The sequence below is a fragment of the Myotis yumanensis genome, unplaced genomic scaffold, assembly GCF_028538775.1.
Source record: "Myotis yumanensis isolate MYYU_CA2020_CCGP unplaced genomic scaffold, mMyoYum1.0.hap1 SCAF_7, whole genome shotgun sequence".
In the NCBI taxonomy this organism is placed as follows: domain Eukaryota; kingdom Metazoa; phylum Chordata; class Mammalia; order Chiroptera; family Vespertilionidae; genus Myotis; species Myotis yumanensis.
This window is the reverse complement of record NW_027223758.1, coordinates 68,895,149-68,919,979: the sequence shown is the minus strand read 5'-3', so window position 1 is coordinate 68,919,979 and position 24,831 is coordinate 68,895,149. Positions and strand designations below refer to the sequence as shown.

Genomic DNA, 24,831 nt, shown 5'->3' with positions numbered 1-24,831 from the left:
CGTGGCTATCTTTCTCTAGCTATTGGAGAAAATGAGTGCCAGTCTGAGAATTCCGTGTGTGATTGGAGGGGCGGATCCCAGGGCTTGATAAAGAGGGATTAGCGTCATTTCCCCTCAGTCAGATAGCAAGGGCGACCCCAGCCTCTTTTATCGCCTCAGACCTGGGGCTCCTGAGCTTCATAGCTGGCCACCAACTGGGGCCGAGCTCGAAGGCGTTCTGGACCGACGGCAGCCTGTAGACCCTCATAGTGTGACCTCTGACCCTGGTATTGATCTTAGGGCCATTCCCTGGCGTGGGCTGAGGGGGCAGCCATGGAGCTGGGCAGCTGCTTCAAGACCTACGAGGATTTCAGGAAGTGCTTCAGCCTCTACAAAAAGGAGAACAGTTGCTCCTTCATTCTCAGGGACCGCGTCTCCGTCCGCTGCCACAACCTCAACCACGGCACCTCCATCCGTGAGGACATCCTGTAAGGATGGGGTGGGGGCGGCGCAGGAGGGTGGGGAGGAGGCCCACTGTCACCTGGAGGAGGGAGTGCAACTGAGCCCTTGTTTCTCTGCGCATTCAACAAGCAGTCATTAAGCACCTGCTGGATGCCTGGTGAAAGGAGAGCAAAACCTCCACAGGCATTAGTTTTTGACCATCCCACTTCAGCTTCACTCACTCACTCACTCACCTACATTCACAGCTTTTATGGAATTCATAATAACTGCAATTTGTCCCATTTCCTGAGCACCTGCGGTATCCCAGACACAAAATATGGCCTTCACAAATGGATAAAAATGCCTTGGCGATCATTTCCTTCACCAGTCTCCTCTTTACAAAGCAGTAATGTGGTCGTTTGTCCGTTAGTTCTGCTCGTTCGTTGGTTCATCCATTCATTCGGTTTTGAAGTAGTTCTTGAGCTCCTGAGATGAACAGCCGTTTCGCAAACACTTTCAGTGTCGCATGGCAAGCAGCGTTCTCTGGTCTGTACATTCTTTCCCCCATGTACAGAGAATTATAGATAAATGTTATCTCACATTTAGTAGATGAGAAAACAGGCTTAGAGGGTTGAAAACTCAGATGCATTCAGGGCTCAGGTGAAACAACGCAGTGGAAGAAAGTTTACTTCTAATTTTACTATAAGAAAAAAGGATGAAATTAACAACCAACACCAGGTCTTTGTGCTAGGGACAACAGAAGTGTGAATGCGCTAACATGGAGAGCAGGGCCTATCTAATCAACTCCAGCTGATGGCTGCCGTGTGAAAATAAAGATCCATTATTGTTGCCAGAATTTGGGGCAAGACAAGTCAAATCCAGGCTTTAGGTGAATTTTTCCACTTTTTACAAATTGAACATCAGAGTACATCTGAGGCCTCTGTGTTGGGATGTTTGGCCAAAGTTCCCGTCTAGGGAGGCATGTTGTGTTGTTTCCCTTGCTCTGAAGCCAGTGCTGTGCTGGGTACAGATAACAAAGATGAATAAGGAGCCCGCCTACCCTCAAAGAGCTTGAGGCGGGATAGCCCCGGGCTGTGTGGCTCAATTAGTTGAGTGTTGTCCTGTGCACTGAAAGGCTTGTCTGTTCATTCCTGGACGGTCACATGTCCAGGTTGCAAGTTTGGTGCGTACAGGAGGCAGGGAGGCAGCCAATTGATGTTTCTTGTTCGTGTTAATGTTTCTCTCCCCTTCTCCTTTCCTCTCTAAATCACTAAAAACATATTTGAGGGGAAGCTTAAGATGGGATAGAGTTGGACTCTAGTAAACTGACTAGTATGTGATAAATATTTAAAAGAGATGTACAGTCCAGCTGGCGTGGCTCAGTGGTTGAGCATCGGCCTATGAACCAAGAGGGTCACGGTTTGATTCACAGTCAGGGCATGTGCCTAAGTTGCCGGCTGGATCCCCAGTGTGGGGCGTGCAGGAAGCAGCTGACCAATGATTCTCATCATTGATGTTTCTATTTCTCCCTTCCTCTCTGAAATCAATAAATATATATATTTTTAAAAGACTTGGAAGAGGAAAATAATAAGAGAACCTATAACAAAAATCACCCCCACCTTCAAAATCACCTGGTGTGAACCAGGGAAGTCTGAATTTGGAATGGTTACAGCCAAGAAAAATGGGAATTGGCAAAAAAGAGGGTTCATGTTGGAGCAGGGAGTAGGGTAGGATTTCAAGAAACTAGTATCTATAAGAAAGGACCTAGGACCTAGGTGTTAGGACTGAAGGTCGGGCCAGCCTGTTTATTGCCAGAGCTCTTAACTGTCCTACTTAACCAATGGGTTGTAACAGGTTTTTAATCCCACTTGTTTATTATTTCTAGTAAGAGGTAAAATGTTTGCCTGTAGGTGTTGAGCTGGGATACAAAGATGGGTAAATGGTGGTCTCTACCCGCTGAGTGGAATGAGCTAGTTTACGAGAAAGTGAATTAGTGAGCAGCCCTGGCCTCCAGCAGAGACAGATGGCTGTTTGTTGGGATGTTGTAAAGAATAGTCTTGTACGCTGTGTTGGGCTTTTTGAATGGTATATGGATGTGTGGAATGAACACTTCTCATGTGGAACTGCCAGGAGGGTGGAAGAAATGGTTTTAGGAGATAATTTAGCAGAGTGCAACGTTTCTCGCAACCAAATACGCATATTACTAGTGGACAGGTGAGATTATTTTATAGTAACTATAATGTTAGTACCCAAACATAAAGATCCTATTAAATAGAGTAAAGTGAGCTGATTTAAAGAAAACCATTCGAAAATAATAATGCAAATGTTATATGGGTGGCCATGGCAGATGTAAAAAGTGGTTTGTGATTCCTGGAAGTTTAAGAAAAGCTGGCAAAATGATTAAAAGTGAGACCTCTGCCCTGACTGGTTTGGCTCAGTGGATAGAGTGTTGGCCTGCAGACTGAAGGGTCCCAGGTTCGATTCTGGTCAAGGGCATGTACCTTGGTTGCGGGCACATCCCCAGTAAGAGGTGTGCAGGGGGCAGCTGAATCAATGTTTCTAACTCTATCCCTCTCCTTCTCCCTTCTGCTCTGTAAAAAAATCAATAAAATATATATTTTTTATTTTTTTTAAAATATATTTTATTGACTTTTTACAGAGAGGAAGGGAGAGAGATAGAGAGCCAGAAACATCGATGAGAGAGAAACATCGATCAGCTGCCTCCTGCACATCTCCCACTGGGGATATGCCCGCAACCAAGGCACATGCCCCTGACCGGAATCAAACCTGGGACCCCTCAGTCCGCAGGCCAACGCTCTATCCACTGAGCCAAACCGGTTAGGGCAAAATATATATATTTTTTTAAAAAGTGAGAGCTCTGGAGTCCGAAAGACAGGCTTCACCCCTTTACCTTGGGCAAGATTTTTTTAACCTTTGCCACATGGTGTATTCCTCTGTAAAATGAGGAGAGTATAGTAAAAATTAAATAAGAAAATACATGTAGCCCAGCCGGTGTGGCTCAGTGGTTGAGTGTCGACCCACGAACCAGTAGGTCACGGGCAGCCACGTGCAGATCCAGTCAGGACACATGCCCAGGTTGCGGGCTCGATCCCCAGTAGGGGACATGCAGCAGGCATCCGATCAATGTTTCTCTTCGATGTTTCTACCTCTCTATCCCTCTCTCTCTAAAAATAAAAACATTAAAAAGAAGAAGAAAAGCTCTAGCTGGATTGGCTCAATGAATAGAGTATCGACCTGCGGACTGAAGGGTCCCAGGTTCAATTCCGGTCAGGGCTTGATCCCTTTTAGGAGGCAGCTGATTGAGCAATGATTCTCTCATCATTGATGTTTCTCTCCCTCTCCCTTCCTCTCTGCAATAATATATATATATATTATTATATACATACAGTGGGGCCTTGACTTACGAGTGTCCCAACTAACGAGTTTTTCGAGATACGAGCTGTCTCTTGGCCGATTTTTTGCTTTGAGTTGCGAGCTAAAATTCAGGTTACGAGCCAGCTTCAGATACCCCACCGCTAGTTGGCTCAGCGAACATCACAGTGAACGCCCCAACATCAGCCCAGCATCACGTGTCTCACTCGTTCACTTTATGATTTGACATACGAGTAATTTGAGTTACGAGCTCCGTCATGGAACCAATTGAACTCGTAAGTCAAGGCCCCACTGTATGTGTGTGTATATATATATATATATATATATATATGTAAAAGGAAATACATGTAGTGGCTGAAACAGAGGCTAAGTAGACATTTGGCAAAGATGTAACTGTAGTAGGTGATGGAAAGTGGTAGATATTTAAGAGAGCCAAAGAAATGTACTGTGGGCGTTACCACTAAATGACCGAAAGTCCCAGTGACTGGGTAGATTCTATAGTTTTAGACGCAGTTTCCCATCCCATCCCATATTTTTATACATGGCTGTTGTGGGGCTTTTTGTTGTCTTTTTGGGGATTGATATTCTTCGAACAATCCATGAAATATTCTGATATCTGTCTTCATTGCCCTTCAGTTTAATAGCACCCCCCCCCCCCCCCCCCCCCCGCCTTTGTTTAAGGAAAGTTGGCTGATTCCTTTATTGTTCTGGGGGGAGGGGAGCTCAGGCGCTCTTGGTGGGGCAGCCCACTTCCTCTTCACCATCAGGGGGTTCTGGCTGCGCAGGATGGCGCTGGCCCTGCGGCTGCGGCTGCGCTGAGCCGGCTGCCAGGCCAGATCCGCGGGCTTGTTCGTGTGGATCCCGTGCTGAATGCGTTCTGGCGGCCCCGCATTCCTGGCAACGGTGGTCCGAACGTCGGAGGTGGCGGCTTTCGCTGGCCCGATCTCTGCTTCATGATGACCCACTGTCTTAAGCGAGTCAGGCCGGTATAGCGCAGGGAGTTAGTTGAGGGCCTTCAGATTATTGGGTTCAGTTTTGTACGTCTTCGTCTGGATCGGGAAGCTGGAGCGGTTCCGAATGACCATCCATTGCAGATGTGGAGGCAGCTCCTCTCGCTGCGGCAGAGGCGGGAGACTAAATTAGCAATAGCTACCTTTTTAAACTTCTTTTGGGATTCATTCCAGACACTCTGCGAAGAACTTTACAGGCATTGTTTTATTTAATCCTCAGCCCATCCTTTGAACTGTAAGCCCTGTTGGCTGAGTTTTCATTTTCCATGTGTCCATAGTCACAAGGCTGCGTAGGAAAGCAAAAATCATAACACATAAATCTTGCTAATACACTGGCCACTTACAAAATGAGTCAGTACTGACTCATTCCTTCCTGCTTATCCTCACCAGTCCCATCAACATCTTTGGTAGTCAATTTCTGGCTAATGAATAGATGTGGTAAGCATCAGGGTAATACAATGCAAATAAAAATGATTGCCAACCTGAAATTACACATCACCCTCAGCCTTGTATCAGTTAACAAATGGAGAAGGGAAATCAAGCAAAGAAGATGATGTTATAGGAACTTGAAAAGCAAGGAATTTACATAGCAAAAAATTAAGTTAGGTTTTTGGGAAACATGATAAAGCCCAGGAATATTTTGGTAAAACCAACCTTTACATATTGCAAATGTGAGACAGAAGGGGAAAATATACCATGAAAAAAACAACAGTTGATACTTAGTTTTTCAAAATATATATATATATTTTTTATATATTTTATTGATTTTTTACAGAGAGGAAGGGAGAGAGATAGAGAGTTAGAAACATCGATGAGAAAGAAACATCGATCAGCTGCCTCCTGCACATCTCCTACTGGGAATGTGCCCACAACCCAGGTACGTGCTCTTGACCGGAATCGAACCTGGGACCTTTCAGTCCGCAGGCCGACGCTCTATCCACTGAGCCAAACCGGTTTCGGCTCAAAATATATTTTTATTGATTTGAGAGAGAGAGAGAGAGAGGAAAGGAAAAGGAGAGAGAAAGAGAGAGAGAGAAACATCAATCATTTGCCTCACGCCCCTGACTGGGGATCAAACCTGAAACCTGAGCATGTGCCCCAGCCAGGAATCAAATCAGCAACCCTTCAACCCTTCAGTGCAAGGGTAACAGTTGACACTTCATTATTATTATTTTTAAATATATTTTTATTGATTTCAGAGAGGAAGGGAGAGGGAGAGAGAGTTAGAAACATCAGTGATGAGAGAGAATCATTGATCAGCTGCTTCCTGCCCACCGCACATTGGGGAGTGAGCCTGCAACCCTGGCTTATGCCCTGACTGGCTTTTGTTGCTGTTTATTATTATTATTTGTAATGATTTCAGAGAGGGAGAGAGAGATAGAAAACAGAACATGACCTCCTGGCTCATAGGTCAACGCTCAGCCTCTGAGCCAGACCAGCCAAGCATCAGTTTAAACTTTCAGTTATTCTAAGAATTGCCATATAGCTGCCATTATCACTTATATCTTGTTAAATATATTAATTTTATAATTTTAGTCTCATTTTTTTTAAGTTTTGTTTTATTGCTTAAAGTATTACAAACAGTATTACATATGTCTCCTTTTTTTCCCCTCTTGACCTTCCCCTGGCCTCCCCTAGCCCCAGTGTCTTATGTCCATTGGTTATGCTTATATGCATTTAGTCTCATTTTTTAAAATATATTTTATTGATTTTTTTACAGAGAGGAATAGAGAGTTAGAAACATCCACGAGAGAGAAACATGGACCAGCTGCCTCCCACACACCCCCCACTGGGGACGCGCCCGCAACCAAGGCACATGCCCCCGACCGGAATCGAACCCGGGACCCCTCAGCCCGCAGGCCAACGCTCTATCCACTGAGCCAAACCGGCCAGGGTAGTCTCATTTTTTAAGATAAAATTCCATTCAAATATTTTTTCCTACTACTTACTATGAAATGTTGTTTCTGAAGATGTTTTTGGCTTCAATTAACTGAAAACCATCTCAAAATGCCTTACTTCTTAGAAGCCCAGAGGTGGCCCTTTGAAGGGGATTGTTTTCGTGGCCCAGGCTTTTTGCTTCATTCCACTCCGCCATCCGCAGGTCTCAGCTTTGTCCTCAGAATGGCTTCCCACAGGCACAAGTGCAGGAGTCACATCCAGAAGAAAAAGCCTTCCTTGGTGTCCTGCAGATTTCCTACCATGTTTCTTTGTCCAGAATTGGGCCAGTCTCCATGCCCATTTCTAATAAGATTACTTTAATCAGTTTAGACTAAGCCTGAAGCAGTTAGCTCTATGGCAGTGGTTCTCAACCTTCTGGCCCTTTAAATACAGTTCCTCATGTTGTGACCCAACCATAAAATTATTTTCGTTGCTACTTTATAACTGTAATGTTGCTACTGTTATGAATCGTAATGTAAACATCTGATATGCAGGATGGTGTTAGGCGACCCCTGTGAAAGGGTCGTTCGACCGCCAAAGGGGTCGCGACCCACAGGTTGAGAACTGCTGCTCTATGGGGAAAGGGAACGACTTTCTGTTCAGAAGGGAGAAGAGGACAAAGGGATGTTGGATGGCAACCAACAGATCCTGTCAGCCTTTTAAATGCATTCACTTTTACTGGTTCTGATTATTCTTGGACTAGGTACTGATTATTTATAAACCAGTACTCTTATTAGTTTCATATTTGTAGATTAGGATTTGGAGGCTTAGAGGAAGTGAAGTGACTTATCTAAGTTCACACAATTAAGTGGTAAAGCTGGAATTTAAATTAGATCTTCTGACTGAGTCTTGTTCCTAACTCAAGATATATAATTATATAGGAACAAGATGTATAATTGTTCCTATACAATTATAAAAAATTGTATTCATTGCTTCAGTGCAGTTTACACACAACAAGGATACAAATCTTATATGAAATGAATCAGAAGTTTTAGTTAATCTGTTCTAGTTTCCATAGTCAAGGTGAGCACTATTCAGTAATAGTCAAATCTTGGTTTTGGAACATCTCCCATCTCAAACAATTTGGTTCTTGACCAAGTTAACAGAAAAAATGTTTTGATTGTCAAACAGAACTTCAGTTCTCGACCAACAACCCTTTCATGCTGATACCTGTATGATCAGTCACGTGTGTCTCTCATGTGACAAAGGAGAACATTTGAGAGTATGAGTAAGTTTACTATTAAACCTCGCATTGCTAACATCTCAAGAAATTGTGCTGTGAATATTTTCATGGTTTTTTTTTTTGCTTTTGTTGCTGTTTATTATTGTTATTTGTAATGATTTCAGAGAGGAAGGGAGAGGGAGGAAGAGAAATATCAGTGACACGAGAGAATCATCCGTCAGCTGCCTACTGCACACCCACTGCTAGGGATCAAGCCCACAATACAAGCATGTGCCCTGATGGGGAATCGAACTGTTTATTATTATTAAACTAGAGACATGGGTGGGGTCCGCCAACTCGGCCCAACTCAGGCCTGATCAGGGCCCGGCCAGCTGAGGGGAGAGGCCGCGGGTGATTGGCCGGCAGGCCCGCCCCTGATGGGGGGGGGGGGGGGGGGCAGCTATGGGGAGGGGCTGTGGGCGGTGGGCCAGCCAGCCCCGCCCCCAGATGGGGTAGCGGAGGCCGATTGGGGGTCAGAGGCCAGGGGAGGGGCTGTGGGAGGTTAGCTGGCCAGCCCCACCCCAGCTGGCCCAGCCCCTTATAAGAGTTGGGGGGCGGATCAGGGGCAGGGCCAGCCGGTGGGCAACATAGCTACCAGTCATTACAGTTGTTATAGCGTCCAGTCGCTGGCTTTTTATATATATAGATAGGTACAGTAGGTCACCATGGGTCCTAAAAGGTTAGTGATAACTGCAAAGTGAAAAGGAAAGTTGTGAGAACAACAATAGAGTTTAGACATGTACTGTATATAAGAAAGGTTAATGCCTAACCGTTTTGGCTCAGTGGATAGAGCGTCAGCCTGCGGACTCAAGGGTCCCAGGTTCGATTCCGGTCAAGGGCATGTACCTTGGTTGCAGGCACATCCCCAGTAGGGGGTGTGCAGGAGGCAGCTGATCGATGTCTCTTACTCTCTATCCCTCTCCCTTCCTCTCTGTAAAAAACCAATAAAATATATTTTTAAAAATGTTTAAAAAAAAAAAAAGAAAGGTTAAAACAGGGAATCGTTTAGGAGTCTGGAATCAATTAATTCAATTTATATTATTTCTAATGGGAAAGAAATGATCCAGTTTTCGAACAAATGACTTCTCCAACAGCCTTCCGGAACAAATTAAGTTTGAGAACTGAGGTTCCATTGTCTAAGTATATTGTTTGTACCTCTGTTTAATCATTCACCACTTAATATCGACTTTATTGGCCATCTAATAATTTTTCTGTTCACTAGACTGAGAGTAGGGAATATCTAATTAGTGTATGTAGCCTTCTGAGCAATTAGCAGTGTTTGGTACATAGTAGGACTTAGTAAATGTTTGAAATTAAAGCAAGGATTTGTTCAAAGTTATGGTTAATAAGACTAGAAGCCAGGTCATCTGACCAAACTCTCCCAGTGAACTTCCTAGTATTCTACTCATGTTATAGGAAGAATTTCTATATCGTACACATTCATTAAGGTCATTCAGTATGTGTGTTTACAGTCCCTAGTCTGTGCCTGGTGCAGTGCCAGGCGCTGGGAGTACACTAGGGTCACAGGTAAGTAGGGGAATACAAATACCTACAACATAGATTACAAAGAATCAGCAAAATTGGATGACTCCCTTTAGATCCTGGTTGAGCACTCTTAGAGATAAGCACTAAGGGATATTTTTAAAAGTACAGTCAGCCCTCCATATCTGTGGATTCTGCATCCATGTATTCAACCAACCACAGATCGAGAATATTTGGGGGAAAAAAGGTATGTTGTTGCTGGCATGTACTATGTAGTCAGGCCTTTGATGGTTGATGATTGTGGCTGTACTGAACATGTATAGACTTTTTCTTCTTGTCATTCCCTAAATAATACAGTACACTGACTATTTGCATAGCATTTACATTGTATTAGGTATCATAAGTAATCTAGAGATGATATAAAGTAAGTGGGAGGATGTGCATAGGTTATATGCAAACACTACGTCATTTTATATAAGGAACTTGAGCATGTGTGGATTTTTTTTTTCTGGTTAATACTCCCCCGAGGATATTTTTTCCATTGATTTTTAGAGAAAGTGGAAAGAGGAAGGGAGGGAGTGGGGGAGAGAGAGAGAGAATCATGGATGTGAGAAAGACACATGGTTTGTTTGCCTCCTTCACATGTGCTGACCGGGGCAGAGATCAAACGTGCAACCCTGGTACATGCCCTTGACTGGGAATCAAATCCATGACCTTCGGTGCATGGGCCAACACTCTAACCACTAACCAACACTGGCCAGGGCAAGCATATGCAGATTTTTATATTCTTGGGGTTCCTGGAACCAATCCCTAGCAGATACCAACGAATGACTATATAAAACCCTATTCTTGTCTTGAAGGGAATCTTTGCTTTAACCTGAGAGAAAGAAATAAGTTCAGATTAAAATAACTAAAACAAAGAATTCTTACAAAAGGATGTGTACTTCAAAGTATGTAAGTTATACCTCAATAAAAAAAAAAAAGTTTAAGGGAAGCAGGAAGAAAATAACAGAGGCTTCAACCTAGTACCCATTGAGTTTGAAAAGCATGATGCCAACGAGGACAGTAAGGTTAGAGATCTTTAAGGGAGTTATTGAACCTGAACAACCAATGTGTTGAGGGTCAAGTTGAGGAAGGTAAAAGGAGAATTCAGAGAAAGGAGAAATATTTAGAAAGAAAACAGGCAGCATAATAGTTAACTACGCAGACTGTATCCAAGCAGGCTTAGTTCAAATCCCATATCTTTCCATTTTAACTGGAGGGTTAAATTCCAGATTTTCATCCTTGAGAAGAACCTCTTTAAGCCTGGTTCCCCAACTGTAAAATTTGGATAATAGGACCCTTTTCATTGTATAAAATTATGTATTTTAGAGAGTAACATGTAGCCTGACATATAATAATCTTTAATACGTATAGTAGTGGTAGGATAGACTTTAAAAGTCTGGTTAACATATTGGTATAGATACATGGAGAATGAGGAATTAAAAAGAATGCCAGCCCCGGCCAGGTAGCTCAGTTGGTTAGAGCACCGTCCCGACACGCTAAGGTTCAGGTTCGATCCCAGTCAGGGCACATACAAGAACCAACCAATGAATATATAAACAAGTGGAACAACAAATCGATGTTTCTCTCTCTCTCTAACATTAAAAAAAGGGAGGGCGGGGAGAAAAAGAATGCCAAGCTTTCTACACTGGGAATTGGTGTCATTAATGGAACCAGGAAAGGTAGAAAGAGCTTTATGGTTGGCACTCATCATTATCTTTCTCTGGACTAGTTGAACAAATGTGCTAAGAGCACATCAAGTCCATATAATTTGATGAGCTAGAGCTATGCTAGGATGTTGAGCCATCAAAAGGGAAGGGCCCAATCTAAAGGCTCAGGGAGGTCTCCCTAGAGAAGGTGATGTTTGCAGATAGTCCTGAAGAATGAGGAAGCTTTGAGATGAAGACTGGTGGGAAGGGCATTCCAGACTGAAACAAGCATGAGCAAAGGCATAGAGGTGATACACAGCATAGTGAACATGGGAAGCTGTAGACAGCTTGACTACACACACAAAAACAAGATGGTGAAGGGGTGGTAAACGAAGCTGGAGACATAGGCAGCGGCCACACCACAGTCATCCTTCACGGTTGTGCCATACTACAGGGCTGCTCCAGCCCTTTCATGGCCCCAAGGTGGGGATGGTGTTGCTGGCCCAGCACTGTGCATACACGTGCATTTGCGGCCCTGGGCCCCTCCCTGTTACTGTGGTCCTGGCATATCCTGTTTTTCTAAGCTTGCCCCACAGGGTGAGCAAGCAGGACCAGCTGGCATAGGGTGTTTGGAAAGGGATTGATGAAATGTCCAGGTTGTGTCAGGTCATGCCAGAGGCTGAGATTTTTTCCCCTCCTCTAGTCTTTGGGTCAAGACACTTCCTGAGGAGGCAGGGGTGCGACCCATTCCACCCACCAGTGGCCCATGAGTCATTTATCCAGCAGATCTTTGATGAATGGCGAGCATTATGTTAGGTGCTTGGAAAACATTGAGGAATAACTAGACAGCCCCATCCCATTGGAATGTACTGCATAAACACCCAGGTGAATGTCACAAGGCATAAGAGCTGTGATATCAGTAGCTGACTTTTTATTAAAATAAATAAAAGAGCCCTAGCCGGTTGCTCAGTGGTTAAAGCGTGGAGACCGCAACTCAGGGGTTTGCATTTTCAATATGGTGAATAGGTAGCAGGGGCTAAGGAAATCCAGCACTAATGTTACTATGATTTTATTTCTATATCGTAATCCGTTGTTGTTTCCAACTGGAGGTTTAAAAACTTTCTGTCAACACTAGAGAAGTGTGGCCTATTTAATTCTCATAACAACCCTAATAAGATCATTTCATTTTATGATGAGGAAACCACACACAGGTGAAGTGAATCGCCCAAGGTCAAATAGCTTCTGAGTGGCAGAGCTGGAATTCAAATCCAGGAGTCAGCCTCTGGTGTCTCCACTGCTTAACCACTAGGTATACTGCTATCCAGAGAAGCTGCTAAGCCTTTTATTTTAAATAAATGCTATAAATACAGAGAAAGGAGCAATTACCATGGTTTGAGGGCATCCACAAAGGCCCCTTGGAGAAGGTGGGACTTGATTTGGGCCTTGAAGCATGGATTGAAAGGTGATAGGAAGAAAGAGCAGATAATCAATTTAGTTACCCTTCTCCTTTGAATCATCACTTTCCTCCTAGAATGGGAAAACCAGCAGGAACCCTAAAGATGATCTGGCCCAGGGGTTCTCAAAACCTCTTAGGATGTGGACATTTTCCTTTAAATGAAAGATGAACAGAGATCTTCTGTCTTAGAGAAGAGGCCCAGACTTAACCTTACTCCTGACTCCCAAGGGCCACTTTTTTATTTTTACTTATTAATCCTCACCTGAGGGTATGCTTTTTAATTTATTTATTTTTATTTTTAAAAATATTTTATTTTATTTATTTTTAAATATGTTTTTATTGATTTTAGAGAGAGAGAAACATCAGTCAGCTGCCTCCTGCACTCCCCCTACTGAGGATCGATCCTGCAACCTGGGCATGTGCCCTGACCTGGAATCTAACCAGTGACCTCTTGGTGTAAGGGACATCACTCAAGCAACTGATCCACATGGGCCTGGGCTTTCATTGATTTTAGAGAGAGAGTTGGGGTGGAGGGGAGAGAAACATCGAGTGCTTGCCTTCCCGGATGAGTCTTGACCAGGGATAGAACCCAAAACCTAGTTATGTGCCCTGACCAGAAATTGGACCCCCAACCTTTTGGTGTACTTAATGATTCTCAAATCAACTGAACCACCAGCCAGGAAGGGTCATTTTTATCTTTGCTGTTTGGAGTAGGCAGTGGCTCCCAAAAGGTAGGAATGAAGGGGACATTTTTTTTTTAAGTTTAGATCTTTATACAGTACTAGAGGCCCAGTGCATGAATTCATGCATGGGTGGGGTCCGGCTGACCCCCTCCCATGGGGGCCCATTGGGCAGGGCTGGGGGGAGGGGGCTGCTGGCAGTTGGCCAACTGGCCCCACCCCCGATCTGGGGGGGGCGATTGGGGGCCAGGTCGGCTGGGGGGAGGGGCCACTCCCCTATTGGGCCGGTTGGCCAGCCACATGCACATCATAGGGACCAGTTGTTCCAGTCGTTCTGGCATTCAGGTCGCTTGGCTTTTTTATTTTTTTTCACTTGGCTTTTATATGTATAGATTATTGATTGGTTGGTTGATTGATTTCAGCGAAAGAAAGGGAGACGGAGCGAGAGAAACATCATTGATGAGAGGGAATCATTGATGAGCTACCTCCTGCAAGACCCCTACTGGGGATTGAGCCCGCAACCTGGGCATGTGCCCTGACCAGGAATCGAACCCTGACCTCCCAGTTCATATGTTGATGCTCAACCACTGAGCAACACTGGCCGGGCAGAAGGGAACATTTTAAACAGTAACCAGTTAGGTACTCTGCTATTGCCTCTTATCTGTTTTCCTTTGTATCTTGCTCTGATTGAATTGTCGGCAGCTACAGATGGGCAACAGAGTGAATGAAAGGAGTTGGGGCTTAGAACTGCAGTAGATGAAAATGAAAGGAGTTTTAGCTACATAGGGTCTTGAAAAAAGAGCTGCATACTCTGGGATTGGAGAGTAAACATAAATCTTCCTTCCCTACATCGTACACTGCACTGTGGTCTCCAGAAAATATATCAGCCACTGTAAGTCCAAGTCCAAGAGGGCCTTGTCCTGTAAAAGAAACGGGGTGGTCAGCACCTTTCTCATTGTCCCTTTTACTTTCCCTAGATATGTGCAAGTGAAATTTGTCTGTAGTCGGATCCAGTCAAACAGGAAGAGAACGCCAGAGGCGGACATGTGCCCAGCATACTTGCTCCTGCAGTACAATGAGAAACTGGATAGATTATTTATCAGTGAACTCAACACCCAGCATATACATGTTGACTCCAAAACTGCGGATCCTGAAGGAGACACTGCTGAATCTCAAAAGACGACGTATCTGCAGAAACCTGAGCCAGAGCAGCCCACATTTAAAAAAGACTTTACCAGGGCTGAGAAGCCCCCGGCTGAACCTTCATTTTGCTTAGATGAGGTCCAAGCAGCCTCAAAGCCAGAGCGGGAGGGGATCACTCCTTCTGACCTGGCCAAGATAGCGAAAGTGATGAAGAACTTTCTTAAGGTGGATGAGGGTTCCATGGCCTCCCTCAGTGTAGGCAACAGCCAAGACCTGGACCGGCTCAGCTTTCAGAGCAGCAAGATGAGCAACCTGTTCATCCGCTTCCCAGAGAATCTCTTGCTGCACCGGGTGGAGAATGCCCAGGGCCACATCCTGTACGCGTTCTTGGTGGAGAACAAGGAGCGAGAGAGTCGAGTGGTACACTTTGCTGTGCTCAGGGCCGAGACAGCCACATCTGTGGCCAAGATGCTGGGTATCTTCACAGAGTTCAACTCAGATTGGCCCAAGATCAAGGTAATCTTTGTGGACCCATCCTTCCCTCACCGAGCCATCCTGCAGGAAATCTTCCCTGCTGCCCGAATTCTCCTTTCCATCTACCACACAACCCGACTCCTAAAGAAGAAGTTGCATCGTAGTTCGGCAAATCTATCCTTTAAGATTCTCATGAAGGAAGCCCTACGGGAGGCTGTGTTTGTCACCTCTGATGCCAGCCTGCAGAATCTCTGTCAGATGTCCCAAGCCCTACTGGATGAGGAGCTCTTCAGCTTCCTGCAGACCCACTGGTTCTCCTGTGAGCTGCTGTGGTACATGCATGTCAGGAAGGGTCTGCATGCGTGTAACACCTACATGGACAGCCTAGACATCGTCACCAGCAAGGTGTCCAATCTCTTTAGGAAACAGCAGTCCCTGCTGGACTGCATCCTCCACTTTGTGGATTACATCGACTTCTTTAATACCAAAGGTGTGAAAAACTTGCCCACAGCTCCTCCCAAGTCAAAGAAAGCCCGGACAGCAAGCATGTTACCAAAGTCCAAGAAGCCTTTTGAAATCTGTGGAGGGAGCCTCAGCAGGCCCCCCATGAAAGAGACAAAGCCACCCCCACAGCAGGTGCAGGTGGAGCAGCAGCCACAGGTGCAGCCCTTCCAGGGTGGCATGCTAGACACCTTGCACCAGAGTGGCTTCGAACTGGCCTATAAGCTGTGCTACAATGAATGGGAGGTGGCACAGAACTCGACCCACCTGATGGATATGGCTGGCTCCTCAGTGGACATTAAGCTGCTGGAGGACTCTCACCAGGTTAGCAAAGATGGCTGTAGCTGCAGCTGTTCCTTTCAACAACGGTACCACCTGCCATGCCGACACATTTTGGCCCTGCTACACAACAGTCAGAAGCCAGTGGGTGAAACTATGGTTTGCCGCCGGTGGCAAAAGAGGTACCAGCACCTCCTTGGGCCTAGTGGGGAGCTCCGGGACCCTGTTGTGGTCCCCAACACAGGCCAGCCTGGGAAGCCAGGAAGGAAGGACATGATCCAGGACCTAAGCAGGGAACTAGCAAACCTGCTAATGCAGAGTGAGGGGCCAGAGCTGGAGGAGCGCTTTTCCACCTTGCGCAAGATTGTGGACATCTGGGCTGATCCTTACCAGCCACCTGCGCCCACTCAGCAGCCAGGGGACTTCAAGGATGTGGGCCGCCTTCCTTTTCTCTGGGGAAAACAGGAGGAAGGGGAGGGATTCCCTCTTGCTGGAGCCACGATTCATGATTAAAGCACTTGCTGTGGCGCATTGAACCACAGACGCCTCTCCTTGGGAGTCTGAGCGCTCACAGTGGGCAGGTCATGCTAGGGGTCAGGATTTTAACCATTGCCTTCCTAGGTAGAGCTAGGAAGATTGTTACAGTAGAGAGAAGAGGATCCCATTGTGACAGTCCTTTGAATTTCCCCCTTTTTTGCCCTACCTTTGGCATGCTTTGGGAGCCCCATTCATTGTTTAAGGCCAAAGTTGTCTCCATGTTGAAAGGTCATCCCTCTGTCTCCCCCAATCCCTGAGAACAGATCTTACTCACTTTACAGAGATGAACCTCATGACCCAGGATAGGGTGAGATGAAATGGACCGGATAAAAGGGCTTGTTTTCAGGGACAAGGGGAGGAGGGTGATCCTTGATTATTGCTGCTCTTCACAAAGAATCTGTTATGTGTGTCTATTTTTATTCATATTAAAGATTTTTGGTGTTTTTTTAAAAATAAAATCAAGGGAAATGTGTGCTGCTTGAATAGGGACGGAATCAAGTGGGGGTTGTGAAGCAAAACAACTTGATGCCCCAAATTCAAAGACTTAATCCACCACTTCATCCCCTTCCTACCAACCAAACCCTTCAACATTGATTTCAGGCTGCTTCATATTCCAACAGGATGAGGCCAAATAGGGAGGGAAGAAACCGGAATCTTTTTATGTATTTTATTTTTTAATATATTTTTATTGATTTCAGAGAGGGAGAGAGAGAGAGAGATGCATCAGTGATGAGAGAGAATTATTGATCAGCTGCCTCCTGTACACCCCACACTGGGGATAGAGCCTGCAACCTGGGCATGTGCCCTGACCAGTAATGGAACCGTGATCTCGTGATTCACAGGTCCGCACTCAACCACTGAGCCACGCGGGCCAGGCAAAACCGGAATCTTTTTTTTTTTTTTTTTTAATATATTTTGATTTTTCACAGAGAGGAAGGGAGAAGGACAGAGAGTCAGAAACATCGAGAGAGAAACTTCGATCAGCTGCCTCCTGCACACTCCCCACTGGGTATGTGCCAGCAACCAAGGTACATGCCCTTGACCAGAATCGAACCTGGGACCCTTGAGTCCGCAGGCCGGCGCTCCATCCACTGAGCCACCTGGGCCGGGCGAAACCGGAATCTTCTAATCAGTTGCCCGCAGCTTGCAGGGAGCCTGTAGGAAAGTCCCTAGTTTCTTTGACCTGGGTTTCCTCACCTGCAAAAATCAGTGTTGGCCTAGTTTCCCCTCTAGATTTATATAAACGGAACATTTCGCCACAGTTACAAGTATCAACACTGACTTTTGTTGCTGCTAGCTTGTAATCTTAATCACCTAGAGCCAACCATCTTCAGGGGAACTGAGGTCAAAGGTGGCAGTCGTCTTGGTTCTTGCACTGGTTCACCATGACCGTAACAAGTCACAGCTGCATTTCGGATCTTTCTGTAAAACACGGGGAGGGGTTGGCTGGGCAACACCAAGCTCTCTCAAGGAGATCTGGGTTTTCTAACCCAAGGGCTGGGCTCCTAACCCCCGACCCAGAGGCGGAACTTGAAACCTGGGCCTCAGTTTCCCCACGGCAGAAGACTCAGTACAGCTACACAGGCACCCTTTCCTACCGCCCTCCCCCCCACACACACGCGGGGCCTTTGGAATTTGACTAGACAAGAAGAAAATTCTTGAAACACAACTATTTATTTTCCACTTCATTTTCGGCCGCTGAGGGCATTTCCATAGTAACACGCCCTTCTAGTCGGTTCCACACACAGAAGGTTCCAGAGTTCCAGGTTCAGGTCTCAGACTCTCCTGGAAGCAAATATTCTCAGGCTCTTATTGGTTACCGCCAGCCGAGCCCCCTCGTAACCCTGGCAACAGCACCGCCCACAAGTTGCCGGGCTACGATTGGTCCGAGCTCGAAAGACCTAACGTGAGCTCCTCAGGCTATTGGCCCGAGTCACAGGAAACTGGCGCCGCGGTTGGTGAGTCTAGAGGTCAGTCAGAGCCAGAGACCGGGTCAAATAGGGAGAAATGGCGGCTGAGCCAGCCTGTGGGTGAGTGATTTCGGAAGGGGTGGCGATGTAAGGCCACTGCTCACGGTCGGCCTGGACACGGCTCCCAAGGGGGTGGGAGGTTGACGCCTCTTCTGGCTCCGGCCGGACTCCGTGTGGAAGAGCCTGACATCCACATCCTCCCATCGGGCTGGAGGTGAGAGGTCAGAGGCCGCGTCCTTGCTCTGTCCCTGGTTTATGGAGCTCAGGTGCTTTGGAAAGCAGTCAGGGTCCCGAGCCAGCGACTCAGCGTCCAGCTACTTACGGAATAATGTTGGGCAAGTCATTTAACCTCTCTGAGCCTCAGTTTCTCATCTGTAAAATGAGGACAGTAACCTGCTTTGGGGTCAGATAGTGGAAACATTTGACTAGAACTTCGCTCTTCATGTCGGTGTTTACATAGCGGCATATTTGTTAGCCCTGTTTTAAGGCTGAAGAGATGGAGGCTCAGAAGGTGTCACTGACTTGCCCAAGATCACACAGCAAATTTGGGGCAATTGCATTTCTCTTGTATACACCAGGACCACATGAAAGAATGGATGCCAAAAGGTAATTATAGAGTGCTGTACAAATATTTAAAATGCTATTTTAAAAAACAGACTATATGCAGCACTCCCCTTCACACCCATTCTTAGGGAACCAAATGGCTAGCTTATCATTTAGGTCTCAGCTCCAATGTCATCCTCCCTTCCCCCAGAAAGGACTTCCCTGACCACCTTAGCTAAAGTTTCCCTCCACCCCCAGTTTACTTGCTGTTACCCAGAATTGTGGTCTTTGTAATCTTCATTATCTGATATGTCCTCGTTTATTTGTTTACATGTTTATTGTATTATTTCCCCCAGAACAGTGCTAATACACAGTAAGCGCTCAATAAATATTGTCTGGAAGGATAATTGAAGAGCCATGCCTCCACTATCTCCTTAAACCTGTGTTCCTCTCCATAGGGCCCTCTTTGGAACAAGATCTGGGAAATACAGTCCAGCCTCAAGCCTCAACTTAGTTGGAGCTTGAGAGACTGAGAGCCTCCTGTACAGCAGCCTCGCAGAGAAGTATTTTGACCTTGGCATCTAGACATTTCCCATCTCCCCCATGGCCCTGACAATGCTGAATGAGCTCCTCCTTGAGGACCCAAGCCCATCTATGCTGCTGTACCAGGTTAGCAAGCCTGCCAAGTTAGATACCCTCAACTATCAGAGCAACTTTATGCAGGACATCTTTGCCCATTTCCCTGATACCTTATTTATCCACCGGACCTATAACCCAACAGGCAAGGTGTTATATACCTTCCTGGTGGATGGCCCTCAGGTGCAGCTGGAGGGTCATCTTGCCCGGACAGTTTACTTTGCCATTCCTGCCAAGGAGGATGCTGAAGGCCTGACCCAGATGTTCCAGGTATTCAAGATGTTTAACCCAGCCTGGGAGAAAGTCTGTACTATCCTGGTAGATCCCTACTTCTTCCCTCTGCCCATCCTAGCTATGGAGTTCCCCAAAGCTGAGGTCCTGCCCTCAGCCTTCCATATCTGTAAGTTCCTCCAGGACAAGTTCTATCAGCTTTCCCTCGAACAGCCTGTGAAGCAGGTGCTCCTGACCGCCCTGCAGAGCACAATGTGCTCAGCCACTGCTGGCAACCTGAGGAAGTTACATGCACTCCTGAGCAACTGCATCCCCCCAGACCAGCTGACCAAGCAACACTCATACTGGCTGCTCAATGACCGCATCTGGCTGGCCCACCGTCGGAGAAGCCAAGCCGAGAGCAGCCACTACTTCCAGGGCCTGGAGGTCACCACCCACATCCTCAGCCAGTTCTTTGGCACCACCCCATCTGTGGAACAAGGCATAGCCTCCTTGCTCCGATTCATGCAGCAGAACTCTGGGGACAAGGCAGTCCTCAGCCTGGGCCTGAGTCCCCAGAGCAATTGTGCCCCCTCGGACGTCAGCCCCAAGAGCCCCAAAGTGGAACAGTTGGTAGAAGACTGCATCCAGCACTCCCTCCACACCATCTGCACAGAGCCAGCAGCCCAGCTCTGCCTGGGTGAGCTTGCCGTGGTCCAGAAATCTATGCAGCTCATTGGCTCTGGCTCTGAAAAAGTGAATGTACAAATCCTGGAAGACACCCATAGAGTGCAGCCCCAGCCCCCTGCCAGCTGCAACTGCTACTTTAACCAGGCCTTCCACCTGCCCTGCCGCCACATCCTGGCCATGCTCAGTGCCCGGCACCAGGTGCTCCAGCCTAATATGCTGCCACCTCAGTGGACAGCAGACAGTGCTGCTAGTCTGGATGACATCCTGGGCAGCAAGTGGAGTGAGACCCTGGATAAGCACTTGGCTGTGGCTCTCCTCACTGAGCAGGTGGGTCAGCTCTTACAACACTGCAGCCAGGAGGAGTTTGAACTGCGGTACAGCACCCTGCGGAGACTGGCCGACATCTGGATCGGCCCTTATGAGCAGGTCCAGGTGTGATTACCCTGTGCTGAGAGATGCTCACACACAGGTACACACATCTTCCCCTACACACACACTTGCTGTTGTACTTCCCTGGACGCTCCCTCCAGGACAAAACAGAGGTCTTCTATTGCCTCCTGCTACCTACAACATGTCTAAAATTTCCTAAGACGGGAATCAGCAAACCTTTTCTGCAAAGGGCCCGACAGTAAATATTTTAGGCTTTGCTGGCCATATACAGTCTATTGTACTTGGTTTTGGTTTTGTTTGTTTTTTACAACCTTTTGAAAAGGTAAAAACTATTCTTAGCTCAAGGGCCTTACAAAACAGGTGACCCCTGCTCTGAGATAAGAGGTACAGACAGTGGGTAAAGTTCAAGGTCTGGGATAAGTTACCCCAGTCATGAGATGACTCTCCTGACTCCCAGAGGAAGAGGCCCCTCAGAGGAGCTGGTGCAGCCAGGTTCCCAGTCTTTTTACTACCCCGGCCCCATCCTGAGGTCATTAAAGTTGAATGTTGCCTACTTTAGCACTTGTCTAGTTTTTTATCTTGCGGAAGGCACGTTAGGAAATGTCATGGAAAGAATAGAGATTTTGGAGTCCAATGCTACATGCAAATCCTGGTTCCTTACTTGCCTGCCTGATTTTTGAGACCTGGTCTGCTTTTTATTAGCTATGGGACTTCCGGCAAGTCATCTGTCTAAGCCCCAATTTGTTCGTCTATAAAAATGAAGATCCTCACAGCACTGGTAAGATTAAAGGAGTGGGCATATAATGGGCCTGATGCCCAGTGGGTGCTCAAATAAGTATTAATTTTCCTTCCTTGCCTGTGGTCTCATCACCTGCCCTCAGCAGGCTGGGAAATGTAAGGCAAGAGGAAATGCACATTGCCTGTGACTTTGTACAAGAAGTTTTGATCAAGTCCCAAAACAATACAGAAGAAACCTCCACTCTCCAAGCAGGGCCCCTACCTCAGGTAATTTTCATTATAATTACTCTGACAAGACCTGTCTCCTGGCTCGGTGGTATCTAGAGAAACTTCCTGGGGTCTGGTATTCATCAGAGTGGCTCAATCACCCACCCTATCCCCATCCCTGCCAGAGGCACCCCCAACCCTATCTGCCCAAAAATCATACGGAGAAGCCACCCTCTGTGTCTGACGCTATTTCATCAGCTACAAGCAGGAGCCAGGAGGCTGGCCCCTCCTGGATCTCACTAGGGGCATGTGCCCAGAGGCTGTGCGGGCATGCACCTGCCCCCACTGCACCCCCTCCACAGCCCCCTCTGGCTCTGGATGGGCCATCATGAAAGCTTGAGCCGCCCGGATTAGGTCCTCTTCCCGCAGGCCTGGGACCGGCACGGTGGGGATGCCAGCAATCATCATGGCCAGGGTAAGGATGCAGATGTCGGGCTGGGAGCCGGCCTCCTTTCCCCCTGCCTCAGAGGGCTTCGGCACAACTCCTGGTGATAGCCCGCACAGTAGTAGGGGCCCAGGCCTGCTGGAGCCACCCAGGTGGGGAGCTCTGCTTCTGGAGCAGCCATCCTCCCAGCCCAAGCTCTCAGGCTGCTTCACATGGGGGAACTTGTGGCAGTATCGGCCGTACTCCTTCTGCCGCAGTGTCTCCCAGCTAGGCCCCCCAGGGCAGCCCCTGGCTTCCGGCACTGCCAGAGTTGGGCCCCAGGCCTGGACAGCAGGTACCACCTGCTCAGTTTTCTGGTTCAGTTGGCCTCGTCCACCAGAGGCCACCACCACTGGCTCTACAGGACTATAGGGGCCAAGAGATGAGCCTCTAGAAGCAGTCTCACCTGCAGAGACAGGAATGAGATGGACTATTATTCTTGGTCTCTTTGAGAAGGAGGCCCTGAGGGGCAGGGCATAGGAGCAGAGCACTGGGAACAGGAGCAATTAAGGCCAGCCGAAGAGGGTTGTCTAGTGGTTGGGAACTAGATTATACTAACATCCACACCCCTGTCCCCAGCTCTAAGTGATGGAGATGTGTTTGTTGAATGAGTGAGTGAGCAAGTGGGTAGCTATTGGCAAGCACTTTGGGAATGGATTTTCTTTGATAAGAACTGACTTGGGGGCCAGCCCCAAAATGCTTAGCAGAAACCACCACCTCCCCAGAGCCAGGAAGCAAGTTCTCAGGGGAAGTTACACCCATTCCAGTTCCAAGAGCCCCTCTCTCACCTTGGCCGGAAGGCAGAAGAGCTAGATGAGTTTGTGGAGACATGAAATAGGACATGGCTACCCCAAAGCGCCTGTTTGTGAGGAAATAGTCCTCTGCCCTCTCCCCTCCCCTCCCCACCCTTCTAGAATGTCACCTCATAGTCCCTCCCTTCTGTACCTGGAATCTACCTCACAACATTGACCTGTTCATTCTAGAACCTCTGTAAGACAATGGGATGGGGTTAAAGGAACACTAAACCAGGATCTGGGCATTCTAGGTTCTTGCCTTTACCTTGGGCGAGTCTCCTAGACAGTTTTGTTCCTTGATATCCTCATCGGTACAGTGCGGGTAATGACTGCCCACTACCTCACCAGAAGTTGTGAGAACTAGATGAGACCATTTGTATGGAACCAAATGACCAGGGATACAAATAATGGAGTCTAGTGGCTGTAGTGTGAGAGAAGGGATTCTCTGCATCGATTCATTTCCTGTATGACCTCTGGGCTTCAGTTTCCCATCAACAAAATGAAGTAGTTGGTCTAGGGCTGTGGTTGGCAAACTGCGGCTTGCGAGCCACATGCGGCTCTTTGGCCCCCTGAGTGTGGCTCTTCCTAATTCTTAGGAGTACCCTAATTTAGTTAATAACAATCTACCTACCTATATAGTTTAAGTTTAAAAAATTTGGCTCTCAAAAGAAATTTCAATTGTTGAACTGTTGATATTTGGGTCTGTTGACTAATGAGTTTGCTGACCACTGACTGGTCTAGGGCAGTGGTCGGCAAACTGCAGCTGGCGAGCCACATGCAGCTCTTCGGCCCCTTGAGTGTGGCTCTTCCACAAAATACCACGTGCGGGCGCACACGTACAGTGCGATTGAAACTTCGTGGCCCATGCGCAGAAGTCGGTATTTTGTGGAAGAGCCACACTCAAGGGGCCGAAGAGCCGCATGTGGCTCGCGAGCCGCAGTTTGCCGACCACTGGTCTAGGGCACTGGTTCTCACACCAGGTTGTACATTAGTTTCCCTTGGGAGCTTTTAGAAATCCTGATGCCCAGCCTCATCTCAGACTAATTACAGCAGAATTCTAGGGCTCAGACCCAGTTATCAGTATTTTCCAAAGTTCCTCAAGTGGTTATAATATGTGCCAAAGTTGAGACTTCTGTTCTTCTCTACTCTGGCTGTATATTAGAATCTCGAGGGGAGCTTTTACAAAAACAATGTCTAGGCCCAAACTTCAACAAATCTAAGAATCTCTGGAGATGGAGTCTATAAACTGATGAGTAGCCAGGCTAGGAACTACTGGTCTAGATGATGTCTAAAATGCTCTCTCTTGCCCTAGCCAATGTGGCTCAGTTGATTGGAGCGTCATCCTGTACACCAAAAGGTGGCGGGTTTGATTCCCAATCAGGGTACATACTTGGGTGGCAGGTTCAATCCTTGGTCAGGGTGCATGCGGGAGGCAACCAATTGAAGTGTCTCTCTCTAAAACGAATTTTTAAAATAAAATAAAATGCTTTCTCTTCCCCTGTTCAGGTAGCTCAGTTGGTTAGAGAATCATCCCTGATACACCAAGTCACCCCCATCCACCAAGTCACCCCCATACACCAAGTCATCCCCCATACACCAAGTCACCCCCATACACCAGTGATGGCGAACCTTTTGAGCTCGGCGTGTCAGCATTTTGAAAAACCCTAACTTAACTCTGGTGCCATGTCACATATAGAAATTTTTTGATATTTGCAACCATAGTAAAACAAAGATGTATATTTTTTATATTTATTTTATACATTTAAATGCCATTTAACAAAGAAAAATCAACTAAAAAAATGAGTGTCATAGGTTCGCCATCACTGCCATACACCAAGGTTGTGGGTTCAGTCCCCAGTTGGGGCACACACAGGAATCAACCAGTGGGTAAACAAATAGGTGGAACAACAACAAATTGATGTTTCTCTTTCCCCCTTCCTCTC

General features: G+C 46.9%; 3 protein-coding genes across 6 annotated transcripts; 2 read left to right on the top strand and 1 right to left on the bottom strand.

The window, feature by feature from the left end:
* Positions 1-312: 312 nt before the first annotated feature.
* On the top strand, positions 313-16,691 carry ZSWIM3 (zinc finger SWIM-type containing 3). The gene is made up of 2 exons (XM_070420845.1): positions 313-467; positions 14,270-16,691. The coding sequence occupies exons 1-2, from the start codon at positions 313-315 to the stop codon at positions 16,200-16,202; spliced, it is 2,088 nt and encodes a 695-aa protein (XP_070276946.1). The 3' UTR covers positions 16,203-16,691.
* Positions 16,692-18,189: 1,498 nt separating this feature from the next.
* On the top strand, positions 18,190-21,223 carry ZSWIM1 (zinc finger SWIM-type containing 1). 4 transcript variants are annotated; one of them, XM_070420844.1, is made up of 2 exons: positions 18,190-18,256; positions 19,198-21,223. In XM_070420844.1, exon 2 carries the CDS (start codon positions 19,343-19,345, stop codon positions 20,711-20,713), a length of 1,371 nt encoding a protein of 456 aa, XP_070276945.1. In that variant the 5' UTR covers positions 18,190-18,256; positions 19,198-19,342; the 3' UTR covers positions 20,714-21,223. The 4 variants fall into 4 exon arrangements, with proteins under 4 accessions (XP_070276945.1, XP_070276942.1, XP_070276941.1 ...); XM_070420841.1 differs by having other exon boundaries at positions 18,239-18,410; XM_070420840.1 differs by having other exon boundaries at positions 18,239-18,417.
* A 645-nt stretch (positions 21,224-21,868) lies between these two features.
* SPATA25 (spermatogenesis associated 25) lies at positions 21,869-22,937 on the bottom strand. Its single transcript, XM_070421599.1, has 2 exons — positions 22,883-22,937; positions 21,869-22,500 (listed from the first exon to the last, which is right to left on the bottom strand). The coding sequence occupies exons 1-2, from the start codon at positions 22,935-22,937 to the stop codon at positions 21,869-21,871; spliced, it is 687 nt and encodes a 228-aa protein (XP_070277700.1).
* Positions 22,938-24,831: the final 1,894 nt, after the last annotated feature.

Bases quoted from the DNA above. Each gene is read 5' to 3' on its own strand.
- ZSWIM3 (XM_070420845.1), top strand. From the start codon at position 313: ATGGAGCTGGGCAGCTGCTTCAAGACCTACGAGGATTTCAGGAAGTGC. The intron at 468-14,269 runs GTAAGGATGGGG...TACTTTCCCTAG, and splicing joins TCCATCCGTGAGGACATCCT to ATATGTGCAAGTGAAATTTG.
- ZSWIM1 (XM_070420844.1), top strand. From the start codon at position 19,343: ATGGCCCTGACAATGCTGAATGAGCTCCTCCTTGAGGACCCAAGCCCA.
- SPATA25 (XM_070421599.1), bottom strand. From the start codon at position 22,937: ATGTCCTATTTCATGTCTCCACAAACTCATCTAGCTCTTCTGCCTTCC. The intron at 22,501-22,882 runs GTGAGAGAGGGG...CTGTCTCTGCAG, and splicing joins TCTTCTGCCTTCCGGCCAAG to GTGAGACTGCTTCTAGAGGC.